Below are 26,062 nucleotides of genomic sequence, written 5' to 3' on the forward strand. Positions count from 1 at the left end.
GAGCCGCCTGGCTCCAGGGAGATGAGCCGGTGGCGGCCCCGTATCCGCCACGGCTTTGATTGTCGGTTTGTGGTGCGTTTGTTTTTTCCCATCTACAGAGGAAGCCTGAAGAGTTCCTCCAGCTGGGTGGCTCCTGGTGCAGGGATTCTGCGGGGGAGGCAGGCAAGGCAGCAGGTGTCGCCTGGGATCTGGATTTCTTGCAGCGCCTCTGTGGGGCCCTCCCCCAGGTCTCTCCCCTTGTCATCCACTCGAGGCAAGTCTTGGAGAAGGGAAACTGAGTTACCCACGCAGGTGGGGGCAGCCACCGGATCTCTCAGAGTGGCTACATTTCTCCATCTGGCTCACAGCTGGCAATGCGTGGATCCGAGGCGGGGTGTAGCGAGGTGCTTCCGAGAGGTAAAGCTGCCGAGATGAGCCCTTCTCTGTGCCAGCTGCTGGCGGGGCAGGTGCAGGACGAGAGAAGCCCATTTGTTGCCAACACTCATGCCTGGGACATCCTCACTGAGTGGGCAGATGGCAAGTGGGGAGGAAGTGAGAGGAGGAGGCGGCCTCATTCCATTGGTGGCGGAGAAAGGATTGAGTATCCCTGTGTGCCAGGCACTGTGCTGGGCCCCAGTGACCCTCGGAAGGGCAAGGTGCTGACTCGGACCATTTACTTTGATGAGATTTAGGGCTGGTGGCAGCAAAGACCTTCCTTCAAGGACTGTCTGGTCTTAGGCTTTGGGCTTTCAGGTGTGGGGAGGCGGGGGGCCAGGGCACTGTGCCCACTCAGATAGCCACAGTGTTTTGGGGGCTGGCTTTGTTAGGATGTGGGGGCAGTCATCCCACCCACAGGGTGCCCTATGCCCTCAGCACCCCCACATCCTCTCCTGGCACAGGCCGGGCATTTCAGTGACAAGGGGTGGGAGGGGACAGTGACAATGATCTCAAAGAGCCAGGCCCTGGCCAGGGTCTCTAGCAGGTACCAGAAGCAGGAGCTGTCCCAGGCAGGGGTCTCCAAGGGAGACGTGGAGAAAAGACGAGGCTTTGGCCCTGTGTGGTGGCTCACACCTGTAATCCTAGCACTTTGGGAGGCTGAGGCGGGCGGATCACCTGAGGCTGGGAGTTCGAGACCAGTCTGACCAACATGGAGAAACCCTATCTCTACTAAAAATACAAAATTAGCCGGGGTGGTGGCACATGCCTGTAATCCTAGCTACTCAGGAGGCTGAGGCAGGAGAATCGCTTGAACCCGGGAGGCAGGGGTTGTGGTGAGCCGAGATTGCACCATTGCACTCCAGCCTGGGCAACAAGAGCAAAATTCCATCTAAACAAAAAAAAAGCCTAGGCTTTGCTCTGTGGCTTTGGGGGTCTCCAGGCACACCTGCACATCTATTTATGGTGAGAAAGGGGGCCTGACCCCCCCTTTTGGAATTTCCAAAACCAGGGAGAACCCACAGATTAAAAATGCCGAGGGAGGGGGAAGAGCAAAGGAAGGGGATGGAGAGCAAAAAGAATCTGAGTTTTTAAAAAGAAGCAAATATGGGTATTTCAGGCACCTACTTGGAACATTTCAAAAGAAACGGTAAATACTGAAAACCACAGAGTGAAAAGTGCCCCAGGCGCCGTCCACCGTTGGTGATGGATGGATGGATACAGTGGCAGCAGCAGCATAGAGCGTGTTGGACTGCACGGGAGGCAGCCCTGGCTTAAGAGACAGGCCCGGGATGCAGTCCGGGCTTCGGAGCCGCGGGGCCTGGGAGGCGCTCTCCGTCAGCCCCTCCGGCGAGCCACAGGTGCTGAGTTTAGACTCTGGACAGTGGGTGGCGCACATCTGTACTTTCTTGGTGCCTCTTGGACACTGAGGATAGGTATTTTGCAGCCTCTCTGCTGGCACAGGCGGCTTCTTGGTGGGGCTGGTCTGGCTACAGGACTGCCCTGACTTGGGGTTTGCAGGGGATTCCAGTGACTTTGAGCAACACAGTGAACATCTCTTGATATCTGCTCCCTTTCAGTGTCCTGGGGGATGAGAAAGCAAGGGTGGGAACCAGGATCTTCTAGTCAAAGCACCAGACCTTGGGAGAAAAGTATCTGCCACGTCCCTGTCTAGCGTTTGAATGCTCCCAGTGACGGAGAGCTCACTGCCGGCTTCCTTTACTGGGCTAGGCTTTCTCTTCCCTGACCTTCAGTTTTCCCTTTACCCACTCCCCTTTTACTGGCCACAAGGAGTGGATAGGAGACAGACCCACCCAGAACAGAAAGGAAGTAGAAAAGCCCATGACTCTAGAGTCCTACTCTCTAAGGACTGGATGGGCCACTTGTTGCGGAGGCCTGAGCCCCTTTCCCTAAGGCAGTGCTGGAGCCTCAAGCCTGAGTACTCTGACCCATTTGGTGTTGGTCTTCAGAGACCCTCGCTCCCCAGAGAGCCAAGCCAGGGCAGATGCCCCCACCTCACACCCACCTCCCCCCCGGCCCCCGCCACCCATCGAGGCCCAGGAAGTCCCTGCTGTGGAGATAGCCACTTGGGGCAGGTTCATAAACCATGAAAAATCCCCCTTTCCCTTCACCTCCAAGGAGTTTAACCTCTCCTAATCAATTTAGCAGACTCCCTTGGTTGTAAACGGTAACAATTTACATTTTTGAGCCTTTTTATCCCTCCTTAAGAAAAAAACATGCCTCCTCTCTGCACTCAGGAAGGCCGATGCACTCAGGAAGGCCGATGCACTCAGGAAGGCCGATGCAAGGCTGCGAATCGCTTGTGAGTGCTCGCCCTGGCACCCACCCAGGGGCAGGCAGCAGCCGCTGTCACCTGCGCCTATCGAGTATGAGGAGGCACGCAGATGCTCGCCACTGACCCTGGCTGTGTCCTGGCCCTGAGAGCAGGGTCTGGCCCTTGGGGGCACAGGTCCCTGCGCCCGGCCCCTCCTGCCAGCACCGCCCCTGCTCTCCCCGTTGCCCTCCCCGTCCCTTCGCTCCCTCTCTGCCACATCCAATTCTCCTTGTTGTATTTTTCATAAGTGCGAGGCTCAGAAGCCCCTGCCTCCTCCCTGGCATGTTCAGCAGGAAGCAGGTTTCTGAAGTGGGCTGGCTTTGGGATTTGAGCTGCCATTTTTCAAGGGGGAGAGTCTGCTCTTTCTCCTCCTCTCCTAGCTCCTTGGCTCCAGGGCTGGAGGTGAAGGAGGGAGGCACAGGTTCGGAGGCAGACTTGGGTACTGGCCTGTCCTCCGCTCAGGCCCTGACCAGCCCCTCCGACCCTTTAGGGATCCCTCACGTGACTTGGGCCAGCTAGAACCTTTCAGCACCAGCACTGGGGAGGGGCCCCTACTCGGCCTCTGGAGCACCAGTTTCCTGAGTGACATTGGACCCCGCCCTAGCACACCCCCACTTTACTGAAAGGGAAACAGAGGCCGTATTCTCACCAAACCCTCTTTCCCTGCACCTCTTGGAAAACATTTCCCTGACCCCCTCCTTGGCTCTCTGCCTGGCTTTGTTCGGACAGGGCTGGGCTGGGCTCAGAGGGAGGGTTTCCTGGACCCCCAGGGGAAGGAGGAGACCAGGTGCCTGCATAGAGGGAGGGAGAAGAGGCACAAGGCCGGTGTGGGCTTTGGGAGAGTCAGGTTGGGTCCCTCCCAGCTGCTGCCATCTTCCCAGGTGCTGTCCCCTCCCCTGCCAGCGTCACCCAGAGCCAGGAAGGTGCAATGCCCCAGCTCTTGGCTCCAGACCTGCATCCCGGCCCTGGGTCAGGGAGACCCCTGGCTGCTGCATGTACCATGTTAGCATGGAGGTGGTCTAGCAAGCCCCAGCCTATTTAGAGAAGATGGAGGCTGCGGTGGGAGGCCGTGGGGAGGGGGAAGGAGAAAAGGGAAGAAAAGCAGCTTTTGATGCACATCATGTCTGCGGAATTGAGTATGACTAATTAATAGATTTTATTTTTAGTAATCTCTTAAGCATTCCATACGTTGGGCCCCACGCCTGAGCTGAGCTTACAAGAGGCCTCATTCGCAAAATGCAAATGATTCCCGGCCTGCTGGTGCCTTCTCTCTCTCCTTCCTTGCCTTTTCTTTCCTTTCCTTTTTTTTTCTTTCTTTTAAGGGGAAATTTAAAGGAAAATTGCCATGTAATAGAAAAGACATTCCAATCACTACATCTAATTACCACGAAGGGTAAACCACTTAACCAAAGAAGTGTCGTAGGCTTTTTTTTATCTTTAACTTTAAACCTGCCTTAAATGCCACAAAACGTACTCATCAGTGCTGAGGCCGCTGAGGTTTTTCTGGTTACTTAGAGGCTGTGAGGGTCAGCCCGGCCGCAGACGTTCCCTCGGAAATGTTGGCTGTGCACCGGAGCCCGGGAGAATTTAGACAGGCCCGGGGGGAAGGCGGGGTGTCCTGAAACATCCCCTATCTTGTGGTGTGAGACCAGCTGGGAGGAGCTGGGCCAAGAGGGGATGGGGTTTCAGAACGGACCTAGCTTCTGGCCCCCTCCCTGGCTGAGGGGGCTGTGACACAGCAGATATTTGGGGGCTTGCTCTGGGAAGGTGTCAGGATTGCTGAGGGGCAGAAGAGATGAGAAAGTCAGCTCTAGAGCTGGGTCCCAGGGCCCTGACTGGGTGGAGCTTCCACCTTCATCCGCACTTAGAGCTCCAGGGGGTGGGTGATCCCTGCAGTGAGGCAGACAGGGTCTGGTAAGAGGGGCCGAGTCCCACGCTCGCCCAGTTAGTGCAAGAACCAGGAGCAGGAGACTCGCGTGGTCCTGGGGCCCAAGGAGCTCCTCTCGGGCAGCTGCCAGGGATCCTGCCTGCCTGGGCCCGCTCTGCAATGCGGGGGAGGAAGGCTCATCACCTAGGCCTTGTCTCGGAGGGCGTGGCTGGGCACAGGCTGGCTCCCAGCTCTGCCTGCTCTCTAGCACTAAGTCCGCCGCACTCCTGCCCCAGCCAAACGGGACCTTCCCAGGCAGCTCTCACAGTCCGGGCCACCTACTGTCCCCAGATGCCTTCCTAAACACTAAGGGCATGACCTGACCTGTCTAGGGTAAGGAGAGGAGACAGGGGACCTAGGTGAGGTGGGAACAGTGTGCTGGCAGCACCGTGTTGCAGATGGGTGGCACTTGGGGGAAGGCAGTGATCAGAGTGGTGCTCTTCAGGGAGGGGGGGCTCATTTTAGAATCAGCAGAGACCTGGGACTTCTGTCCCCCATGCCAACGTGGCACACCTCGGGCACTCTCTCCTCCCAGACAACCCAGGTGGGCCCTTCTGCTCGTCTCAGGGTGGGGGGAGGCCATGGTCCACAGGGAGGGCCTACTTTTTTTTTTTTTTTTGAGATGGAGTCTCACTCTTTGCCCAGGCTAGAATGCAGTGGCACAATCTCGGCTCACTGCAACCTCTGCCTCCCTGGTTCAAGTGATTCTTCTGCCTCAGCCTCCCGAGTAGTTGGGTAACAGGCACCTGCCACCACGCTTGGCTAATTTTTGCATTTTTAGAGAGACGGGCTTTCACCGTGTTGGCCAGGCTCGTCTCAAACTCCTGACCTCAGAAGATTGCCTCAGCCTCCCAAAGTGCTGGGATTACAGGCGTGAGCCACCGCGCCCGGCCTGGGGCTTTTACACAGACCTGACATTAAGGCCTGGGGAAGTTTCTCTCTTGACCTTATTGTGTGAGAAAATGATTCAGGCAGGAAAAGGAGAAACACGTCTAGTTTTGAGTGAAAAGTGCCCACGCTGCTCGGCTGTTCCCCAGGGCTGAGGAGTGGACCTGTTCTGTGGGCTAGCTCCCCCTGGGCTGTGCTGGGAACCTGCACCCCTCCTTCCACTTTCTACGTGGCTGTTGTGTCCGCTCCTTTCAGCCTCATCTCCTCACTGAAGGCGCCGGTAGGGCCTTTTAACGTAACCCCTGCCTCGCTGCTGCTTCTGCCTTTGCTTTCGCACGGCGGCGCAGGCCATTTGAAAAGAGCATCACCAGGCGCTCCCAGCCCTCTCATCCTCCTGCCCTCGGACCAGCCTCTCCTCTTTGACGTTCCTTTTCCTCGGCGCAGAACAAGCAGCACAGTGACAGATGGTGACCCGGGCTCCCCGAGTACTGGGACGCAGACTCCACTCTTTCCCCCTCTCCGATTCGCTGTCATTATTTCATCATCGTTTTAATCTCATGGCTCACCACACTGCACTGTCAGTTGATAAATGAATGATAGCGACATGGATTCCAGAGAGAGGAAATAAAATCTTAACTCTTCTGAGGGCCCCAGCTAGGGCCCTTTTGGAGGCTGGCATTTTTAGAAAGAGATCTGGCCTCTCCCTCTCAAGAAACAGAGTCCGAGGGGTGGGCCCAACTGAGTTTTCTACGTTCAGGGAGGGACTGCTGTCACCCAGGGCTTTTTTGAGCATTTTTGTGTTTCTTTCTGGGCTTTGTTTGAGCAGCCATGGAAACCAATAGGTCCAATCAGCTGATATTAAAAAAAAAAAAAAAATCCCTGCGCTAATTACCCGTCCTAGGAGGGAACATTCAGCACATGGTAAATGCTCCAAAAGTAGCTGTTAAGGTGATTGCACGTGGTGGGGGAGGGAGATGAGGACACTGGAATCAAATAAAGCTTTTATCTAGATCAGAAAGGAGAGCAGCCCAGCGCTGGCCAAGCTGAGCTAGGGTGGAACTGGAAGCCCCTGCTGCGACGCCTCCCTAAGCCACCCGTCTGAGACATACACACCTCAGCCTTTAGGAACAGCAGTAGACCCCGAGACCAAGTCTCCTCCCCCACCTCACTCCCATCCCCAACACACCGTCTACTTACTCAATGATCTCTAGGAGAAAGCAACACTTTCGCAATTCTATTGTCTCAGGAAATGGTAAGAACTGACCCAAGGAGAACGGTAAGGACCGTGCATGTGGCTCTGTCTACCCATCTGTACTTAGAGACACCGCGACAGGGATAGACAGGCAGACAGATGCACCTCCAGGTGGCGGGGAAAGCTACGGCTTCCGCCGGGGCTTCTACAGGAGAGCGTGGTGCATGGAACTGAAGAGGGCTTCAGCCTAGGGAAAAACAAGTTTGTTTTTTAATCAACTACATGATTGTTCAAAGAATGCAGTGAAAGACGCCATGTTTCTGCAAATCTGCAAGGGAAATGGTATGGAATGAGCCAGGGGACAGATTTCAGGACCATATCTCCAGGGCAAAAGATCTTTTCTTCCCTCTCTCCTTTGTGAGGAGCCTGAAAACCTTCCATCACGTTGCCAGCGAGTGGCCAGCAGCGGGAGAGCTGCGTGGGAGCTTTGAGATCCGGCTGCTTCTCCCTGGCGGTTCCTTTGTGACGGCCCTGAACAGAGCATGAGGTGTCCACAGATGTTGTACAGGTAGTATCCTTCCAGTTCAGGGGAAAAAAAACCCAAAAAACCCAACCCAGCCCTTTCTGTGATACTATTTTTAGTCCTTCCCTCCCCAACTGGCATAACTCGGTATAAATTATGTCTTCAACAATGTCGAATTCCCCCTCCTGCCTTTTATTCTTTAAAAAAAAATTGTCACGGTTGTGTTCTACAAAATCGTCAGCCCTCCCCAAACTTTGCTTTCTGCGGGGGAAAGTCATCCGTGGAATTTCTCTTCCTTGCTCTCTCGGGTTGCAGCAGGCTGGGCAAAGCCACGTGGCCACGCCAGGGCAGCTGGGGCTGGGGCTGGGGTGGGGCAGCCCAGGTGGGCGGGCATCATGTGTAGGAGTAGTCTATGTCGGGGATGCCGCCGTCCCGGTAGCCCCGCGTGGTGCCGTAGCCAATGGTGTGCGTGGCCTTGCAGAGGCTGCTGCCGTTGGAGGGGAAGATGGTGTGGACCACGTACTCTTCTTTGGCGCGGTACGGGTTGATGGGCAGCATCTGCAGGCCGGGCCCACGGATTTCCAGGATGGAGTTGTCCTTCTTGGTCCCCGACTCCATATAGTCATCCTTTTTCCTGCTGCCCCGGTTGTAGGCCCTCTCCCGGGTCAGCAGTTCGCCAGCTTGGTGCACGTACCAGCAGATGGCCCCCAGGACCAGGAAGAGGAAGACCAGAGCCATGGCCCCACCGATGATGCCCGCCAGGGGCAGGCCCGCCATGGGGCCGGTGTTCTGCTCCTGGTTGAGCGTGGTGGTAGGGCCGTAGCTGTCAGCTGTCTCTGCCTTGGCACACACGGGTGTCTCGTCAGCTACATAGGCATTACTGGTCTCCATGGTGACCATGCAGATAATGTAGGTGGACTTGGGCTCCAGGGCCGTCAGCAGGTACTCTGTCTTGTCCCCCTGCACCAAGGTCTCTGTGATGGAGCCCACGGCCGGGCTGTGGCCCAGGCGCAGCCAGCTGAGCCGGAAGGAGGAGGCGGGGAGCATGGCCTTCCACGTGATGCGGATGGAGTCTGCTGTCAGGGCCTTCACGTGGATGGCCAGGGTCTTGGCGCCATCACCCGTGGCCATGGGGTAGTCAATGTTGGAGTCGGGGATGCGCAGCCCCGGCCTTTTGGCCTTGAGGGTAAACAGGGAACCCTGGGGCGTGGTGGCGGAGGCATGGTTGCTGGCCGTGGTCTTGGCGGCCGCGTTGGCCACGCCACCCTGCGACCCCGTCTCAAAACACTCGTCCATCTCGCTAGTGATGTCCTTGATGGCCATACCCCGGACCTTCTCAGGACCCTGACACATGAGGCCCCGCACGTTGACCACGGCCGCCCGTGCCTTCACCCAGTCCCGCAGCCACATGAGGTTGCAGCCACAGAACCAGGGGTTGTTTCTGAGCAGCAGCTGGGCCAGGTTCCCCAGGTCGTCGAACAGGCCACGGGGCAGCGTGGTCAGGTTGTTGTTGGACAGGTCCAGCCGCTCCAGCTCACGCATCTTGGCCAGCGTGTTGTAGGGGATGTGGCTGATGGCGTTGTCCTGCAGGTAGAGCTTCTGCAGGTGGGCGCTAGGCAGGTTGAGGGGTGGTGCGGCCAGTGAGTTGCGCACCAGCGAGAGCTCTGTGAGGTTCTGTAGGCGGCTGAAGGTATCGTCCGCGATGCGCTGGTTGGCCAGCAAGTTACCGTCCAGCACCAGGCGCCGCAGGCTGTTGAGGCCCTTGAAGGCATGCAGCGGGATGGTGGAGATGCGGTTGTCGTCCAGTCGCAGCTCCTCCAGCGTGTGTGGCAGCCCCGAGGGGATGCTGCTCAGGTGGTTCCGGCTCAGGAAGAGCAGCTTGAGCTGTTTGCTGTCGGCGAAGGCGTCCTCCTCAATGCTGACGGTGGACACAGAGTTGTCATCCAGGTGCAGCTTCTCCAGCAGCGGGATGCGGGCCAGCGAGTCCCTGGCAATGGTGCGCACGTTGTTGTCCTGCAGGTGCAGCTCCCGGAGGGAGCGGGGCAGGTTGATGGGGAACTCGTCCAGGTCATTCTCGTACAGGTAGATGACCTGCACGTTGACCTTGGTCTTGAGGTTCTGGGGGATGCCGGCATTGTTGATCTGGTTGTTCTGCAGGTAGAGGGTGGTGGCGTCATCAGGGATGTCTGCGGGGATGGAGGTGAGTCCCCGGTCGTTGCAGTAGATGAAGCCGTTGTCACAGCGGCACACCGAGGGGCAGGTGGTGCTGTCGATGACCTCCGTCAGGAAGGCGATGAGCCCGTAGCAGAGGAACAGCCAGTCCCGCAGGTCCATGGTGGCTGTGGTCATCACCACGGTGGCCGTGACAGTGGCAGTGGTCGTGGTGGTGGCGGTGGGGTGTGCCACCACCATGGTGGATGGCTAGGGGTGTCCGGCCCCACCTGGCCTGGAGCCTGAATACCTGCAAGGAGCACAGGACGGGGTCAGTGAGAGGGAGGTGGCGACAGCGACCCCAGGAGTGAATCGTGCACCCCCTCCCACCTGCCAGCCTGCACCAAGGGGTGGCCAAAGTCAGGTCCTGCGGGGTGAGCTCAAGCTGGAGGAACAGCCTTTGTGCCAGGTTTATGCCACAGGTGATTGCTCCCGGATTCTAACAACATCTGGCTAACGTTAAATCATATCGGGAGCCAGGAGGTTGCCCATTAATGAGACGCACGCTGCCACAGCCCTCCTGAAATGTGATCCGGAGCCTCGGGGAGGTTAATTTAGTGAGAGCCATGCGGCAGGTTTGGTTTCTTCTCTCAAGACTTCACACAAAGCCAGTCTCTATGGCCAGTGCTAAAGGTACCAGTCAATGTGGATGGGATGGATTTAGGGCGTGTTTTATGGATTCACAGCCGCTGTTTCCCTGGCACTGCACGAGGAGCACACATTGCTATCTGGCTCGGACCCAGGGTTCAAAAGGAAAGCTTGTTTCTGGAAGACCCAGGAGCTCAAAAGGGGGGCGTCGCCAGAACCTGCGAGAACGAAGCTGTCAGTGCCATCACTGGCAAGGAGTGCAGAGCAGGGAGCGTCATTGTCTGGTGTTAAAACAACATGTCCTATTGTCACTCGTACATTCTACAGACAGAAGAATGAGGTGTCAACAGAATCACTTTCTCGTGTATTTACAGAAATCTCTTTTCATCAGAGGTGCCTCCCTGGCCCTGGGTTTCGAGTTGTGTGGGAAATTGTCCCACACCTTGCCCCTTTCTCAAATCATAAACAGACCATGTTTTTTGTTTTTTTTTTTTTTCCTGGAACAGCTTAAAGTTTAAAGGAATGAGACAAATAAAAGGAGGGAGGCATTTGTACTCTGAGGGAATTGGCTGCAAGGTGTAATTTCAGTTTTCACAAATGGAAAAATTGCAGCATAGATTTTTCTTATATTATTTTACTGTTCATAGTGGTAAAAAATCAATTAAAGAGAAATTATCTTTCAGTCTCAGTGAGGAAGGTGTCTTCATGCAGCCAGCAAAAGTCTGCTGTAAAACGCTGGGTTCACGGAGGCTTTTCAATGATGGGACAAGATGGCCTCTCAGAGCCTGAAGCCCCAGCCTGGGAGGGCAGCCCTGGTGTACAGAGCAGAGCCGGCACCTGCTCACTGAGCCAGCAAGGACCTTACTTTTATGCCCCAGGGACTGAACACCTGTTTCTCAATAAGGCAAAACTTTCTGTCTTCTCTGTCCTTCTGTATTCCTGGCTGCTTTTTCTTTCTGTCGCGCAAGTTACTCTTGTAGGACCCAGCTCAAATGTTACCTCCTCTACTAGGTTTTCCTGGGGCCCCAGATAAAGCTTCCCTCTGTTCTGCCCATCCATCTGTCCACCCACCCATCCACCTACCATCCATTCATCCATCTGTCCATCATCCATCCATCCATCCATCCACCCACCCACCTACCATCCATTCATCCATCTGTCCATCATCCATCCATCCATCCATCCACCCACCCACCTAACCATCCATCCATCCATGCATCCATGCATCCATGCATCCACCTGTCCATTCATCCATCCATCCATTCCGGCATGCACCTGTCCATCCATCCATCCATGCATCCATCCATGCATCCACCCATCCATCCATCCATCCATCCATCCATCCATCCATCCATGCATCCACCTGTCTATCCATCCATCCATGCATCCACCTGTCCATCCATCCATCCATGCACCCACCTGTCCATCCATCCATCCATCCTTCCATCCATCCATCCATCCACCTGTCCATCCATCCATCCATCCATCCATCCATCATGCATCCAACAGAGCTTTATTGAGAATCTACCATATTCCAGGCCCTGTTTGCTGTAGCCACTTGGGATTCCATTCTGATGGGATAGATGGTAGCTCAAACTATAATAAAGACTTTGCTGAGAATTTTCCTAATATTTAAGTCACTTAACCCTCCCAGCAAACATGGGGTCAGTGCCCTTAATCCCATTTAACAGATGAGAAAACTGAAGCTCAGCGATGTTAACTTACTCAAGACTACTTGAGAACCAGCTAGGAGGAACCCAGGCCATCTGGGGAGGAGGCCAGAATCTTGGCAGTCTTGAGGCTGCAGCACTCTGTGGGTTACAGGTCACACTGTTTGGTGACTGGTGTTTTCATGTCACCAAACTGCAAGGGCAGGGACTGTGGCCAAGTGTGGCTTTACATCAGTGACCACCCGACGACAGAATGGGCCCCGCCATGGTGAATGCCTCTGCCACTCACCCCTGCACACTCAAACGCTCCCTTTGCACTTACAGGGTCTCTGCCCAGGCAGCCACCACAGTCATCAAGGTGGCTGCCAAGGCCCTATGCAATACTATGTGGCACCCCCGTTGGCTTTGTCCACTCCATTCCCCTCTCACTGACTGCAGCAGCCAGGCAACCCCTGGTATCCTCAGGGCCCTGGCACATGCTGTGCTGTCTGCCCAGACAGCTCATCCCCAGATCCATGCCTGCATCTCCTTCCAGTGAGGCCTTTCCTGGGCACCCTATCAAGAATTATAACTCCCAGGTACTCCTCTCGGTTCCTTGCTTACCTATAGTATTTACCACCAACCAACACGCTACATGTTTTATTTTTTTTTGTTTTGTTTTGTCTTGTTTTGTGTTTTGAGATGGAGTCTCGCTCTGTCACCAGGTATGAGTGCAATGGAGCCATCTTGGGTCACTACAACCTCCGCCTCCCGGGTTCAAGTGATCCTCCTGCTTCAGCCTCCTGAGTAGCTGGCACTACAGGTGCCTACCACCAATGCCTAGCTAATTTTTTGTATTTTTAGTAGAGACGGGGTCTCACCATGTTGGCCAGGATGGTCTTGGTCTCTTGACCTCGTGATCCACCTCCCTGGGCCTCTCAAAGTGCTGGGATTACAGGTGTGAGCCACCGCGCCCGGCCCTTTTTTGTTTTCATTGTCTGTGTCCCCACTAGAAGGTGCGCTCTACAAGGGCAGGGATTCGCACTCATGGCGTTTCCCACGTGGCAGATGCTCACTAAAGATTTCAAAGGAGAAACTGATGGACTTGTTCTGTAGATGAGGGGACGGAGGCACAGAGACCTGCCCATGGTCCCCTGGCAGGAGGAGGTGGGGTCTGGATTCCACCCCAGGGCTGTGTGGCTGCAGGACCCCAGTGCTTGACTCCAGATTGCTGAGGGCTGTGAGTCCTTGGTCAGCCCAGACACAGTCCTGCGGCCCAGGCTGAGCATTCTCAGACCTTCACGGAGGTACCCACTCTCCCGTGAGCCTCCTGCTTCCTTTGCCCAATGCCATCCCAGGTTGCCCTGGCCCTTATCTGACCACCTCACCTTTCATTACATAGGGAACTGGGAAGGACACTGGCCCAGATCGTGGGAGAGGATGCGCTTGAAGGCCAGGACAGCATGCAGAGCTAGACACATCAGCCTCCAGAGGATAAAGAAAAGCCTAGGCGGTGGGGTGACCTCTCTGGCCAGACCTCACCTGCTCCCCTTCACAGGCAAGGGTGCAGAGGTTGCCACCTACACACAGGTCCACAGCCCTCATTTCACAGCCCAGCAGCCTGAGACTCAGAGACATGAGGGACCCAGCCAAGGTCACAGTCAGCCCAGATTTCCCACTGCACATCTGTCCCTTCTGCACCGAGCCAGGCCCAGGAAGGTTATGGAGCCGGAGGTCCTGCCTCAAGTCACTTATGAGCAGGCAGGTAGCACAGGGCAGGTGCTAGAGACAGGAAGACACAGGCCTGCTCACAGGTCACCTTGCCTCCGTCTCCAGGGTCAAGTCTGAGTCTAGGAGCACCTCTGCCAGGGGCCCCCCCAGCATCTGGCTGCAGGATTACCCCCCTCCCTGGTCTGTTGGCTGATGACTTCTGGCACAAGGGATACAGGTGGCCTTTGTACTTGGCTGTTCCTGAGCAGTGCCCTAAGTAGGGGGCAAACTTGTTAAGGCAAAAGCCAAGGCAAACCACTGCATTCCCTGGCATGGACATCTGTTCCCAGTGCCCGCTCAGCTCATGGCCACAGTCCTCAGCCTCCAGAGGCCTCAGCATCATAATAGAGTCTAAATTGCACCTTTCAGAGATGCTTGATAGATAACCAAGAAGCATTTGGGAGGCAGGGACCCAAGGCCTTTCTGCTCCACTGTCTGTGGGCCTCATCCATCTTGGCCAGAGGCACCCCTGCCACCCTCCGCCCCTCAAGGCCAGCCTGAGGCTGAGCCCTCTGGCTCCAGGAAAATAAGGCGGGGCCTGGGGGTGTCGAGGAAGATAGCACACCTCACCAGAGGAGTCTTTAATTGCCTGGGTGCCTGGCTGCCTTTTTATTCCCTTGTTGTGTATTTCATAGTTTATGTGGCCATCAAATTAAACTGGTAAATCGCCCATCTTTTATGGAATTGCTTGTCGTCCTTGTGTGGATCTCTCAGACTTCAGCGTCGTATGAGTTACGACCTGCCAGCTCCATGACTGACAGCCGGATCCTTGGCGGGCCACAGGGGTGGGGGAGGGGAGCAGTGGGATGGCGCTCAGGCTGTAGGTGTCCAGGACTCCCCCGCTTAGCTGGGGGCCCTGGGGCATTATTCTTGGCATTATTCTTGGCTCCATCAGTCCTTGGCCCCTGCCAGCCTCCAGGACAGAGAGGCCTGGGTTCAAATCCTGCCTCTGCCACTTTCAGGTCGTGTGATTTCTTTTTTGAGACAGGGTCTCACTTTGTCACCCAGTCTGGAATGCAGTGGCTCGATCATGGCTCATTGCAGCCTCGACCTCCCCGGGCTCAGGTGATGATCCTATCTCAGCCTCCCGTGGAGCTGGGACCACAGGCGTGCACCACCACATCTGGCTAATTTTTGTATTTTTTGCAGAGATGGGGTTTTGCTATGTTGCTCAGGCTGGTCTTGAACTCCTAGGTTCAAGCAATCCGCCCGCTTCAGCCTCCCAAAGTGCTGACATTATAGGCGTGAGCCACCATGCTGGGCCTCAGGCTATGTGATTTTGAGCAAGCTGCTTGCCCTCTCTGAGCTTCGATTTCCTCATCTATAAATGTGGTCATAATAGGGGCCCTTACATGGGAACTTACAATTCAGGGTTCGCTGACATTTTATGTGCAGAGTACCCCCTGCTGAGTGCGATCTGGATGCCCCTGACGCATCCAGTTTAAAAGCTGCCCCAAATCTCTGCCTCCCCAGACATGCGGCCTAGCTTCTGCAGTAGCTGCTTGTCTCTGTCCTCCATGCTCCAGTGGCCCGTTCTCTACTCCCCTGCTCCTGGCTGTGCCTTCAGGACAGGCTGACCCCTTATCAGCCTCTGTGAAATTGAGATGTTGCCCCACCCGCCCACCTCAAACTGTGTGGGTGCCATCCTGCCTCTCCTCCAAGCCATGCTGGCAGCCTTGACCCTATGTCTGGGCCGCACAGAGCTGGTGGATGGGGCCAGCAACCATCCCCTCCTATGGGGCCGTGTCAGCCTCCTATGGGAGACCCTCCAAGCTGGGGGCAGGGTGGAGGGGTTGGGAGAGGTAAGAGGGTTTTAAATGGGCCTTTGTCATCAGGTCATCTAGTGGCCAGAAATAGTTTCTTACCTCCTCCACGCCACACTCACTCCTACCCCTGAGAAGTCCTGAGGCTTCTGTCCCTCCCCTCTCCGCCCCCTCTGCAGCCCTCCCCAGAAGCTGCGCTCACGGTACATTAGACCCTTTGTGGAACTCCTGCCCAGTGTCACGAGTGGGGAGAAGACAGCAGCTTCCCAGGTTTCCCAGGTCTAGGGGAGCAGTAGGGAAGCTGAGTGTGGTGTCTGCACCCATCTGCAAAGCCTTTACAAGCCAGTGACACCGAGCTTCTTCCCCACCACTTGTGGTGGCTTACGGCCGACCGTCTGCTGCTCAGCCTTTGCCGGGGACCCTGCTGCTGGCTCCTGGCCCTCATGGAACCTGGGGATGCTATTTTCTATTCATAGGCATGTCCCAGGAACTTCCGGAAGCCAGCAAGGAAACAGCTCACATCCCTGTCTGGCCTCGCTCCCGCGTGTCCTCTTTCACCTGCCCCATCCCTGGGATGGGGGCATCTCAGGCAGGGCCAGGTCGGGAGAGGAAGTGTCCTGCATGTAAACTCTGTATGTAGGAAAAACAAGCACATGCTCACCTGTATGGATGCTGGTCACGTCTCCCCCACCCCCACTCGCCCCTCAGCCTCCTTCCTGCCCACCTGCCTGCCACTGTCCTTGGGAATCTGGCTGCCCGTGTAGCCTGGCACTGGTGTGTGGCTGCTGCAGACCCTGGGGTCCTCTGACTTTTCCCTACTTCCTAGCCCCCAGGTAGGGTCTCTTGCAGGAGTCTTTCCCCTGCCAGTCCCTCCCTTCAGCAATAATTCATGTGTTTCCCCTAAACCTTGCCAGGCCTTCAAGTCCTCACTGAGAATGCTGTGCAGGCAGACTGTGGGCAGGAGCAGTTTCTCAGCCCCAGAGCAGGAAGGGCCAGTGGGACCCCAGTCCCACCTCCCACTAGACAGGAAGCCCCACCAAGGCACAGTCATCTCCCGCTCTGTGACGGGGCTTCAGCAAACCTTTGTTTAAATTAATGAGAGACCCCACCTTCCTGGGGCTCAACTGCAAACAAGACAGCGGGACGAGGGCCAGGAGGTAGGCAGGGCAGGCCGCTGCCTCCTGGTGTTCAGGGAGACCCAGGGAGAGCTCCCCTCCTTCTTCCCAGGAAGCCCCTTTCCTGCAAAGGCAAGTAACCCAGTGGCCTGCCTGGCTCAACCCAGCTGCTCAGCCTACTGTGGGGTGGCCTTGGGTCTCAAGTGTTTTTTCGAGACAGAGTTTTGCTCTTGTTGCCCAGACTGGAATGCAATGGTACGATCTCGGCTCACCACAACCTCCATCTCCTGGGTTCAGGCGATTCTCTTGCCTCAGCCTCCCGAGTAGCTGGGACTACAGGCATGCGCCACCAAGCCCAGCTAATTTTGTATTTTTAGTAGAGATGGGGTTTCTCCATGTTGGTCAGGCTGGTCTCAAACTCCCGACCTCAGGTGATCTGCCCGCCTTGACCGCCCAAAGTGATAGGATTACAGGGGTCTCAAGTCTTTATCTGCAAAATGTGACCATAAACTATCTACTTCCCTGGGCTCTTGTGGAGATAAAATAAGGTTTCTTTCAATGCTTAGCAGAGTCGTATTCAGAAGGAGGGAACTATTACTGTTACTAGCAATGAGCCGTGCTTCCCCGAGCCCCCGACGTGACCTGCAAGAAGAGAGGGGAGCCTTGAGTTATGTGAATGGGGCTTTTGCAAGCCCTAGTTCAGGCAGATGCCCCAGGGACTGCAGGCCCACCAGAGGCATCTCCTTAGGGCAAGGGCTAGATGCCATGGCCCTCAAGGGCTCTCTAACTCCAGCTCCCACCAGGGCAGGGTGCCAGCCAGCCACACCCATCACCCTAAACAACTTTGCTCCTGGATCCCGTCCACTGGTATCATTTAGAGCTTGTGATGCATGGGGGCTGGGGGATTCTTTTAAGACCTAAAGTTAATTATTTTTCTAATTTCATGCTGCATGCATTATGCATCAGCTGTTATCACTAGCGGTAATTGCAGACAGGTATGCAAATCCACTATAAATGCACCTAACTGCATAGGCCGTCTGGGTGGTGCTAGTGCCAGGCGGCGGGATGTCCTGAACTTCAGAGAATGTAAATAGCTTTAAAAAAAACAAGACTTAGGCCGGGCGTGGTGGCCTGTAATCCCAGCACTTTGGGAGGCCGAGGCGGGCAGATCACAAGGTCAGGAGATCGAGACCATCCTGGCTAACATGGTGAAACCCCGTCTCTACTAAAAAATACAAAAAACTAGCCGGGCGAGGTGGCGGGCGCCTGTAGTCCCAGCTACTCGGGAGGCTGAGGCAGGAGAATGGCGTGAACCCGGGAGGCGGAGCTTGCAGTGAGCTGAGATCTGGCCACTGCACTCCAGCTTGGGCGACAGAGTGAGACTCCGTCTCAAAAAAAAAAAAACAAAAAAAAACAAGACTTTAGAATTGTGTCTTAGGAGGTTAATTATATTGATAATAGTGTTCGATATTAAACCATTCAAGGCCAGGAGGGGGTGGGGGGATGAAAGGAGACACGTATAATTTTGTTCTTTTCTCTCTTGGCGTTATTTAATAAGATGCGCCTACACCTGATGTTTCTGTCTGTCTGTGTCCATTTTTAGTAAAGCTGCCTAAACTGAGACTTAATTCCTTTAGGAAAGGGAAAAAGAAAGCCCAGTGGGCTGGGCGAGGTGGTTCCTTGTAATCCCAGCACTTTGGGAGGCTGAGGCGGGTGGATCACCTGAGGTCAGGAGTTCAAAACCAGCCTGGTCAACATGGTGAAACCCCGTCTCTACTAAAAATACAAAAATTAGCTGGGTGTGGTGGTGTGTGCCTGTAGTCCCAGCTACTTGGGAGGCTGAGGCAGGAGATTCACTTGAACCTGGGAGGTGGAGGTTGCAGTGAGCTGAGATTGTGCCACTGCACTCCAGCCTGGGTGACAGAGTGAAACGCTATCTCAAAAAAAATAAATAAACAAAAGAAAGCCCAGTGGAGTTTCAGAGTGAAGGAGAGGGGCTAAAGGTCTTTATTTTGGGGGGTGAGGAAAAGGCAGAGCAGTAGCACCAGCAGGGCTGGGGACAGTCCCCAAGAACAGGGCTGAGGCTGCGGGTTCTGCGCTGCTTCCCTCCTCAGCCTCCTTTAGGATCCTGGGCCGCAGCAGAGGGCCTGGATAGGAGCAGTATGACTAGGAAAGGCTGGTGATGGGTGATACTCACTGATCCTAGATCAGAGGCTTGGCACTGGGCTCTGAGGGCAGGGCCTCTCAGGGGCTGAGAACAACCCTGACAAGGTGGGAGGCAGGTCCTGCTCCGTCATCAGTTTATGGATTGCCTCCTCCCCCTGGAATGTAAACTCCTACAGTTAGGACATGGTCTGCCTTATGCCTGGCATGGAGCCTGGCACAGAAAGTGCTCAGTAAACATCTGACGAATGAATGAACAGGGCCACCAAAAGGGAGGCCCCTGAACCTAGACCCAGGGCCGGGTGGTGGTAGAGAAGAGGGAGGCTGGCCTTCCTACAGCCCACCCCAGGATGCCATGGTGACCCAGGGTGCCCTCACCACAGCAGCCCAAAGAGGCAAAGGGAAGGGTCTGGATTGTGCCACAGATGGCAGAGGGGTGGCCACAAACCCAGGCCTCAGCTATCCGGAGCTCTCCCCTTCCCAGGTCTCCTACCACCTGTCTCAGCTGCCCAGCGGGACCTCTGTGGCCCCAAAGGGAGACTCTTGGCCGTCCCTACTCACCCCCACTGATATGGATGCTGGCCTGGCACTTCCCAACCGCGTGTCTGTCTTCAACTATCAGAGGTGAGCCTCACTTTACTACAGAGGCCTTTTCCCCTCCCGCCCACCCCACAGATACACACACGATGGAACTCGCCACTCAGGACCCTGGAATCATGAGATAAAGGACCTCAGCGATTGTCTGCTTTTTGCAGATGAGGAAAATCTGAGGCCCCGCATGGATGAGACAGGCTCAGGGTGGAGACAGAGCCCTACAGCAGCTTGGGCAGCCTCCCCGCCCATCTCCTCGGGCCTTGGTGCCCAACTCTAACCCTTTCCCAGGGGTTTGGCACAGGGAGGGGGCTGGGGTACAGTGTCCCAACTCCATCAGGGTCTCACGGGGGCTGCTCTTCTCCACCAGCGGGTCCGCAACCCCTCACGCCTGTGGGCTCACTCACACCTGTGGGCTCACTCACGCCTGTGGGCTCACTCACGCCTGTGGGGCCACTCACGCCTGTGGGCTCGCTCACGCCTGTGGGCTCGCCCACGCCTGTGGGGCCACTCACGCCTGTGGGCTCGCTCACGCCTGTGGGGCCACTCACGCCTGTGGGCTCGCTCACGCCTGTGGGGCCACTCACGCCTGTGGGGTCACGCCTGTTAGCGCTAGCAGTAGCTAGCAGGGCTGGGTACCTGAGTGTTGGGCACGTCAGAATGCTCTCGCCAGCTGGCCACAGCCTGTGTGGAGGGGAGAGGCTGCATCCCCAATGCAGAAAGGGGAGGCATGCAGGGAGGGGCAGACTTGTCCAAGGTCACATGCTCACAACCAGAGGGCCAGGCCCCAACCCAGGTCTGTCTGCCCAGAGCATTTGTTCCTTGCCTCCCTTTGCACAGAGCCACTGAGCAGATCTGCCATGGCAGCAGGCCTGGGGGGCAGCAGCTGCTCCCCTCCAGCTTCGCTACAACCTAGGAATGACCCCAAAGCCCTCCTAGGGACTGGAGGGGCAGTAGGGACCAGGGCTGGACACTGGGAGAGGAGCAGCTGGGAGCAGAAGGGCTGCAGGGCAGGGGCCCAGCTCAGGCTCAGGTGCGTTCGCGGCCCCGCTGCTGGGCTAGCGCACTTTTATAATAAATAACAGCAAATTGCCCATCCGCAGGGCATCTTTCACGCCGGTGGCTAATAACACGGCTATTAATGCCCCCGCAGACGGCGTGCATGCTGTGCCGCTCTGACGAATGTCCCAGGCCCTGGTGCAATCATAAATCAACCCCTCTCCTGAGGAAGAGCGTGGGAAGTGTCTTTTTCCATCTTGGTAATGAATTGGGGCTTCCCTGTCCTGCCCAGGGCACGGCGGCTTAAGTTTGCCTGGGATTTGCGTTTTCCGAGGCGAGGTACAGCCTCTCCCTCTGGTCTCCGGGGATCCCTGGAGAAGTCAGCCCCATCTCAGTGGGAGGGAGCACTCACCGCCTGCTGTGTGACCCTTGGGGCACTCGCTGCCCTTCTCTGGGCCTCAGCTGGCTCCTGTAACCAACAAAGAGGCTGAACTGGAAGCCAGTGCAGACAATGCCCAAGGGCCAATAGGAGCAGGACTTTGGGCAGTAGCTTTGGATCAACCCCACCCTGGGTCACCAGCCAGACAGCAGGGGCGGGCCCTGATGTAGACTTGTGGACTACCTCCCGTTCAAGGGCAGCAGGCACCAGGGCAAGTAGCCTAGGTTACGAGAGCTCTTGCCCACCCCCCACCAGGCCTCACTGCCACCACCGTTAGGGAGGGGGCTCAAAATGAGATTCCCCCACCCCGCTGCAGGGCCAGGGGCCACGCCATTACATCCCGGGTCCAGCTGCTAGGTAGAGCCCAGCAGCACAGGGACCACCAGGTGGCAAATGATGCTTATGCCGGCAAGCAGAAGCCACCAGCTGCGTGAACTGCGTGAGTGGGTGGATGGGATGGAGCTGCAGACCCATGGAGACCCGTGGAGCTCTGGCCGGGAAAGGGGGCCTTTGGAGGGTGGGACCCAGCTGTCTGGGCGCGAGGAACCCTGGGCCACCCTGGAGCCCTTCTGAATTCACGTCCCTCTTCCCTTGTCCTTGGGCCTTACCTCCTTCGTCGCTGCAGCCCAGGAGCCCTCTGGGTCCGACGAGTTGCTGGTCTGAAGGCCCCCGCCAAAGTCACGAAGCTGCAACTCGGGACACCGTGAGCTCAGATGGCACTCACATTCCCGACCCCGTGGTCCTACCAGGCCTTGCACCACTAGGGACACAGACCTCAGACCTGGGGTGACTGGGCAGTGCTGGGGCACCCCAGGGCACAGAGAGGGGATCCGGTGCCTCGGTCTTCTGGTCTCCTGGCGTTCAGATGAGGCTGCAGGCCACAGTCAGCAGCACCCTTGGCACCCTAGGCCGCAGGCGCAGCTGGCTGCTCCCTGCAGAGTGAGGGTCCTGCGCACAGGGGGTACAGGGACACCCCTCTGGGCCCCAGGACTCCTGAGGGTGGCCTGAGGGGGTTCCGACCCCCTGTTCGTCGGACATGCCCTGTGGCCTGGCACCCAGCCCCGAGGACGGTGGTCTCTGCTGCTTGCTACCTCCACGGCCCTTTTCAACTCTTGCCCTTTTGTCTGCAGGCCGTCACCTCTTCTGAAAGGCCTCTGTGTGGCTTTTGGCTTTTACCCCCTTTTGGTTTACCAAGGCTTTTTTTTTTTCTAAATCCCTTTAAGTCACTTGGCAGAGTGGGCTGGGTGCAGAGAGCGTTCTTGCATGACAGAGCTGAGAGGGAGCCACTCTCCAAAGGCTCCGTATTCCTGCCACTCAGGCTGCGTCTCTGGGGGAAAGGAGGGGGTCCATTACCCCGCTGAGGAGTTCAGATGCTCATGGTGGGGCTGGAGCTGCTGACACGTACAGCTGAGCTGTCAGGCCCCCACATGCCCTTCTTTGGGAAGATGCTTGGGGGGCGAGGGCCTCAGTCCCGCTTGGCTGCTCCTGTGTGTAGAGGTTTCCTTGCTGGGAAGGTAGGGAGGGTGGGTTATTCCCGCTTCACCCCCTGGTCTTGTCTTTCCAAAAAGGAATCCATCTTCTCGCCCACTGCCTGCTTCCTTATCTGCCAAAAACAATACCAGTGATTAAGCCCAGAGACATGAGGGACCGCATTGGGACAGCATCCATCAGGGCCACTGGGCTGCAGCCCCCTTTGCTTTGGATCCTGGTTTTTTTTTTTTTTTTCTTTTTTGAGATGGAGTGGCTGGAGTGCAGTGGCGCGATCTCGGCTCACTGCAACCTCTGCCTCACGGGTTCAGGCGATTCCCCTGCCTCAGCCTCCTGAGTAGCTGGGACTACAGGCGCAAGCCACCACACCTGGCTAATTTTTTTTTGTATTTTAGAAGAGGTGGGGTTTCACCATGTTGGCCAGGATGATCTCAATCTCCTGACCTCATGATCTGCCTGCCTCGGCCTCCCAAAGTGATGGGATTACAGGCGTGAACCACCGCACCCAGCCTGGATTCTGTTTTTTTTTTTTTAAATGCCAGTTGCCCATGAGCCGGGGAAGGGCCTGGGGTTATTCTCCCCATCTCCTGCCTCTTTCCAAATCCTGACAACAGTTGGCTATTCATAGTGCCCAGCCTTGCAGCTACCTGATTTCCCTCCCTGGGGGTGGAAGGACTGGAAAGAGAAAAAGGAAGTTTTTTGAGCTCCTGGCCGTGCAGGGCCACCCGCCCAGCCCAGAGCTGGCTCCAATTCCCCCAGCACCTGCTCTTCTTGCTAAATGTCATTCAAAAGCTCCAACTGGACCGCCATGGCCTGGGCTTCCAGAACAAGCACTGCCTTTCCCCACCATGGGAAGCAGAACCATCAGGGAACTGGGGAAGTTGGGTCTCCATGTTCCTGGCCTCTGTCTGGTGCCCACCCCATTTCCTAGGTGGGGGGTCAATCCTCAACACCGGCAACTGCCCTCCCCTTCCGCACAGATGGAGGGCAGGGCAGGCTGTTCCAGAATCCAAGACAAACCCCGAGCCCTCCTCAGCACCTCTCATTAGTGCGGCATGTGGAAAGGCCATGGTGCTCTGGTGTCCGTATTCCCCCTGCAGGAGCCCCTCTTTGGAAAAGGGCTTTTATTACACATCTGAGAGTGCTCGCTCTGGTTTGAAATCAGATCCAGATGGGCTCAGCTGCATCTGGGCACTTTTCTTTGTAGGGCCTAAGGTGGCTGATTTGAGAAATGCTTGTTGGAGGCTGTTACAAATAAAAACAGGGGTATTGGGGTTCATGTTTTAATAAGCCCAGCACCCAGATAGGGGGTGGCTGCCCATGGGACTCACAGCCTGGCAGGGAAGGCATTCGGGAAGGGTGTGTGCCAGCCGGGTGGTGTGCAGGCCGAGTCTGATGGGGTGGACAGGGTGGCGGGGGGAGTTTTCTTGGGACAACCTGCCCTAGGAGAAAGGAGGTTTCAGAGCCAGCAAGCCCTATGGGACATCGATTCTGAATGGCCAGTGCCTGGTGAATACTACAGGTGGGGCACAGGCCCTGGAAGGGGTACGGTGGGGCTTACGCAGGAGGGAAGATGAGGACAGAGTCCCTGCGTGCGGGGAGGGAAGGCGGCCGGCTCCAGCACAAGCCCTTATTGCTATTACCACCCGCGTGATTTCATCCAATTATAAATTGTAATTTCTCCATGAAAGCGAGAGATGGAGAAAGTCCAATGAGGTCATCTGCCTCCCTGGCCGGGGCGCAGAAATTGTTTTATACCAGTGGGGGTGGGGCAGGGGCAGCAGGCTTCGGCATTTTGAGAGGATGACGGCCGTGTCCTGGGAGCCCAGAGGCTCCAGCCAGCCGTGGCCGCTGCCTCCCGATAAAGAGAGAAACCACTGAGCTCTGCTTTTGAAATTAAGAACCCAAAAAGGAGGCAGGTTCATCCCACCAGTGTGTTCGCCTCAGACCCTTCCCATAGCTTCTCAGCTTTATCCTGAGAGTGTCCCATAGCTCTCAGGATAGAGGCAATGCTGCTACAGTAGTCTCCAAGGGCCCTGCCCAGTCCACCCGCCGTGTCTGCCACTACTGCCCACTAATGCCCTGAGCTGGCTCCAGCCTGGCCCTTCACTGTACGGTTCCCCTTCTGTAAGAATCCGTGCAGACGTCATCCCTCCCTTCCTGCAATGGGCCACCCTCCCCTTGGCTTGTGTGGTCCTGTGAACCATGACAGCAATGACATAGCATGAAAAGAATTGTCTCCCTGGCTTCAAGGGAGGACCTGAGGCTGGATCCCCCAGCGTCTGGCTCAGTGCCTTGCACACAGTTGGTGCTTGATAAATGCACCCAGCGAACTTCCCATCTGCTTCCTCATTTAGAAAACCAAGGCACTAAGTGAGGCTCTTGGTGCCCGTCCAGCTTTGTATGTCCTCAGTCCGCATTCCCTGCTGCAGCCCCCACCCCTACCTTCCCTGGGGCCTGCAAAGTCTCCTGGAACCCCAGTGCTGGGATACTGGGCTCCTCGGCGTCTGTGCCCTCGATGAGTGGGGCCTCTCAGGCTTCTGGGGTGTGTATTGCTTTTCCAAGTGAGTCTGGCTGGCAGTGGTTGGGAGGTGTGAGCTCTCCAGCAGCACTGTGGCTCTTCCCTTGTGTGGGTGCATAATGATGATCATTAGTAGCCACCTGCATTCACTGAACCAAAGGAGGCCCAAGAATAAATATGTAAATGCATGCGCCTGGCAGACACCTCCTGCCAGAGCCACAGCGCCCCCAGTGGCCACCCTCCTGGCTCGAGTGAGTGGAGACCACGCCGTGTGAAGTTAGTGGTTACACTCATCCCCTTGGCCTCCCCTGTTCCCACAGGCTCCAGGTCTGGTCTCCGTGCTCAAAACCAATAAACCATTTTTTGAGTCAACATCATAAAAGCTTCCATTTTGAGTAAAAGTACTTTGAGATGCTTACACAATTCTACTTTTGTTATCATCAATAACATCACCACTGTATTAAAAGAAATTTGAAAGGAGGGAAAGAACGCCAAGTCCCCAGTCTCACATCTCTGCATCATCCTCTGCATTTTGGTGGATTCTGCCCATACATATATGCCAGGGGACAATGCACCTTGTCCTTTCCCAGTAATTTCTGCCTTGCCATCTTCCCTGAGCTTGGGAAGACAGCATGGCTAGCAGGTCAGGGAAGACCACCTCCATTGTGTGGACTGAGAAGAGGGAGCAAGACTTGTCCAGGGTTATACAACCTGAAGCAGAGTCAGGGCCTCAAACTCCAGGCCAATTTCCTTCTTGCTACACTACTCCAAGACAGCGCAAGAGAAACAGACCATCCAGCAAACACTGCACTGAAGGGCCCTGGGCTTCTCCTGAGGCTCTCTTGTGCACCCCTCCATCCATACATCCCTCCATCCTTCCATCTCTCCCTCCATTCCTCAATCCCGCCTTCTCTCAATCCCTCCATCTCACCATTTCTCTATTCATTCATCCATCCATCCATCCATCTATCCATTCATCTCTCCATCCATCCATCCTTCCTTCTCATTTCTCCATTCACCGATCCATCTCTCCATCTGTCAACCCATCCATTCATCTCTCCATCCATCCTTCCATCTGTCTCTCCATTCATCCTTGCATCTCTTCATCCATCCATCCCTCCTTCAATCTATCCATTCATCTCTCCATCCATCCTCCCATCTCTCCATCCTTCCATCTCTGTATTCATCCTTCCATCCCTCCATCTCTCCATCAATTCACCTCTATCCATCCATCCATCTCTCCATCTTTTCATCCATCCATCCATTTCTCCATCTGTCTCTCCATCTGTCCACTCATCTATCCATCTCTCCTTCTCCACCTATCCATTTCTCCATCTTTCCATCTACCCATCTCTCCATCCAGCAAACATATTCTGAGTCTAATCATGCTCCAGGCATTGTACAAGACATTGGGGATCCAAAGAGATGCCCCCATTCTCCAGGAGCTCACAGTCCAGTGGGGAGGGCACTGGTTTTCAGAGGGCTA

The 26,062-nt window shown here is 55.9% G+C and overlaps 2 protein-coding genes across 8 annotated transcripts in view; one reads left to right on the forward strand and one right to left on the reverse strand.

The window, feature by feature from the left end:
- MACROD1 (mono-ADP ribosylhydrolase 1) overlaps positions 1-26,062 on the forward strand; it is a 171,484-nt gene that overhangs the window by 41,136 nt on the left and 104,286 nt on the right. The gene's annotated exons all lie outside the window — the stretch shown is intronic.
- FLRT1 (fibronectin leucine rich transmembrane protein 1) overlaps positions 6,774-26,062 on the reverse strand; it is an 84,596-nt gene continuing 65,307 nt past the window's right edge. The window contains exons 2-3 of the mRNA XM_033206645.1: positions 21,176-22,170; positions 6,774-9,740 (exon numbers count right to left, since the gene is read on the reverse strand). Coding sequence (XP_033062536.1) covers positions 7,673-9,691 — 2,019 coding nt within the window. The 5' untranslated portion in view covers positions 9,692-9,740; positions 21,176-22,170 and the 3' untranslated portion in view covers positions 6,774-7,672. The remainder of the gene's footprint in view (positions 9,741-21,175; positions 22,171-26,062) is intronic.

This window comes from Trachypithecus francoisi, unplaced genomic scaffold (assembly GCF_009764315.1).
Source record: "Trachypithecus francoisi isolate TF-2019V2 unplaced genomic scaffold, Tfra_2.0 Lachesis_group8, whole genome shotgun sequence".
In the NCBI taxonomy this organism is placed as follows: Eukaryota; Metazoa; Chordata; class Mammalia; order Primates; family Cercopithecidae; genus Trachypithecus; species Trachypithecus francoisi.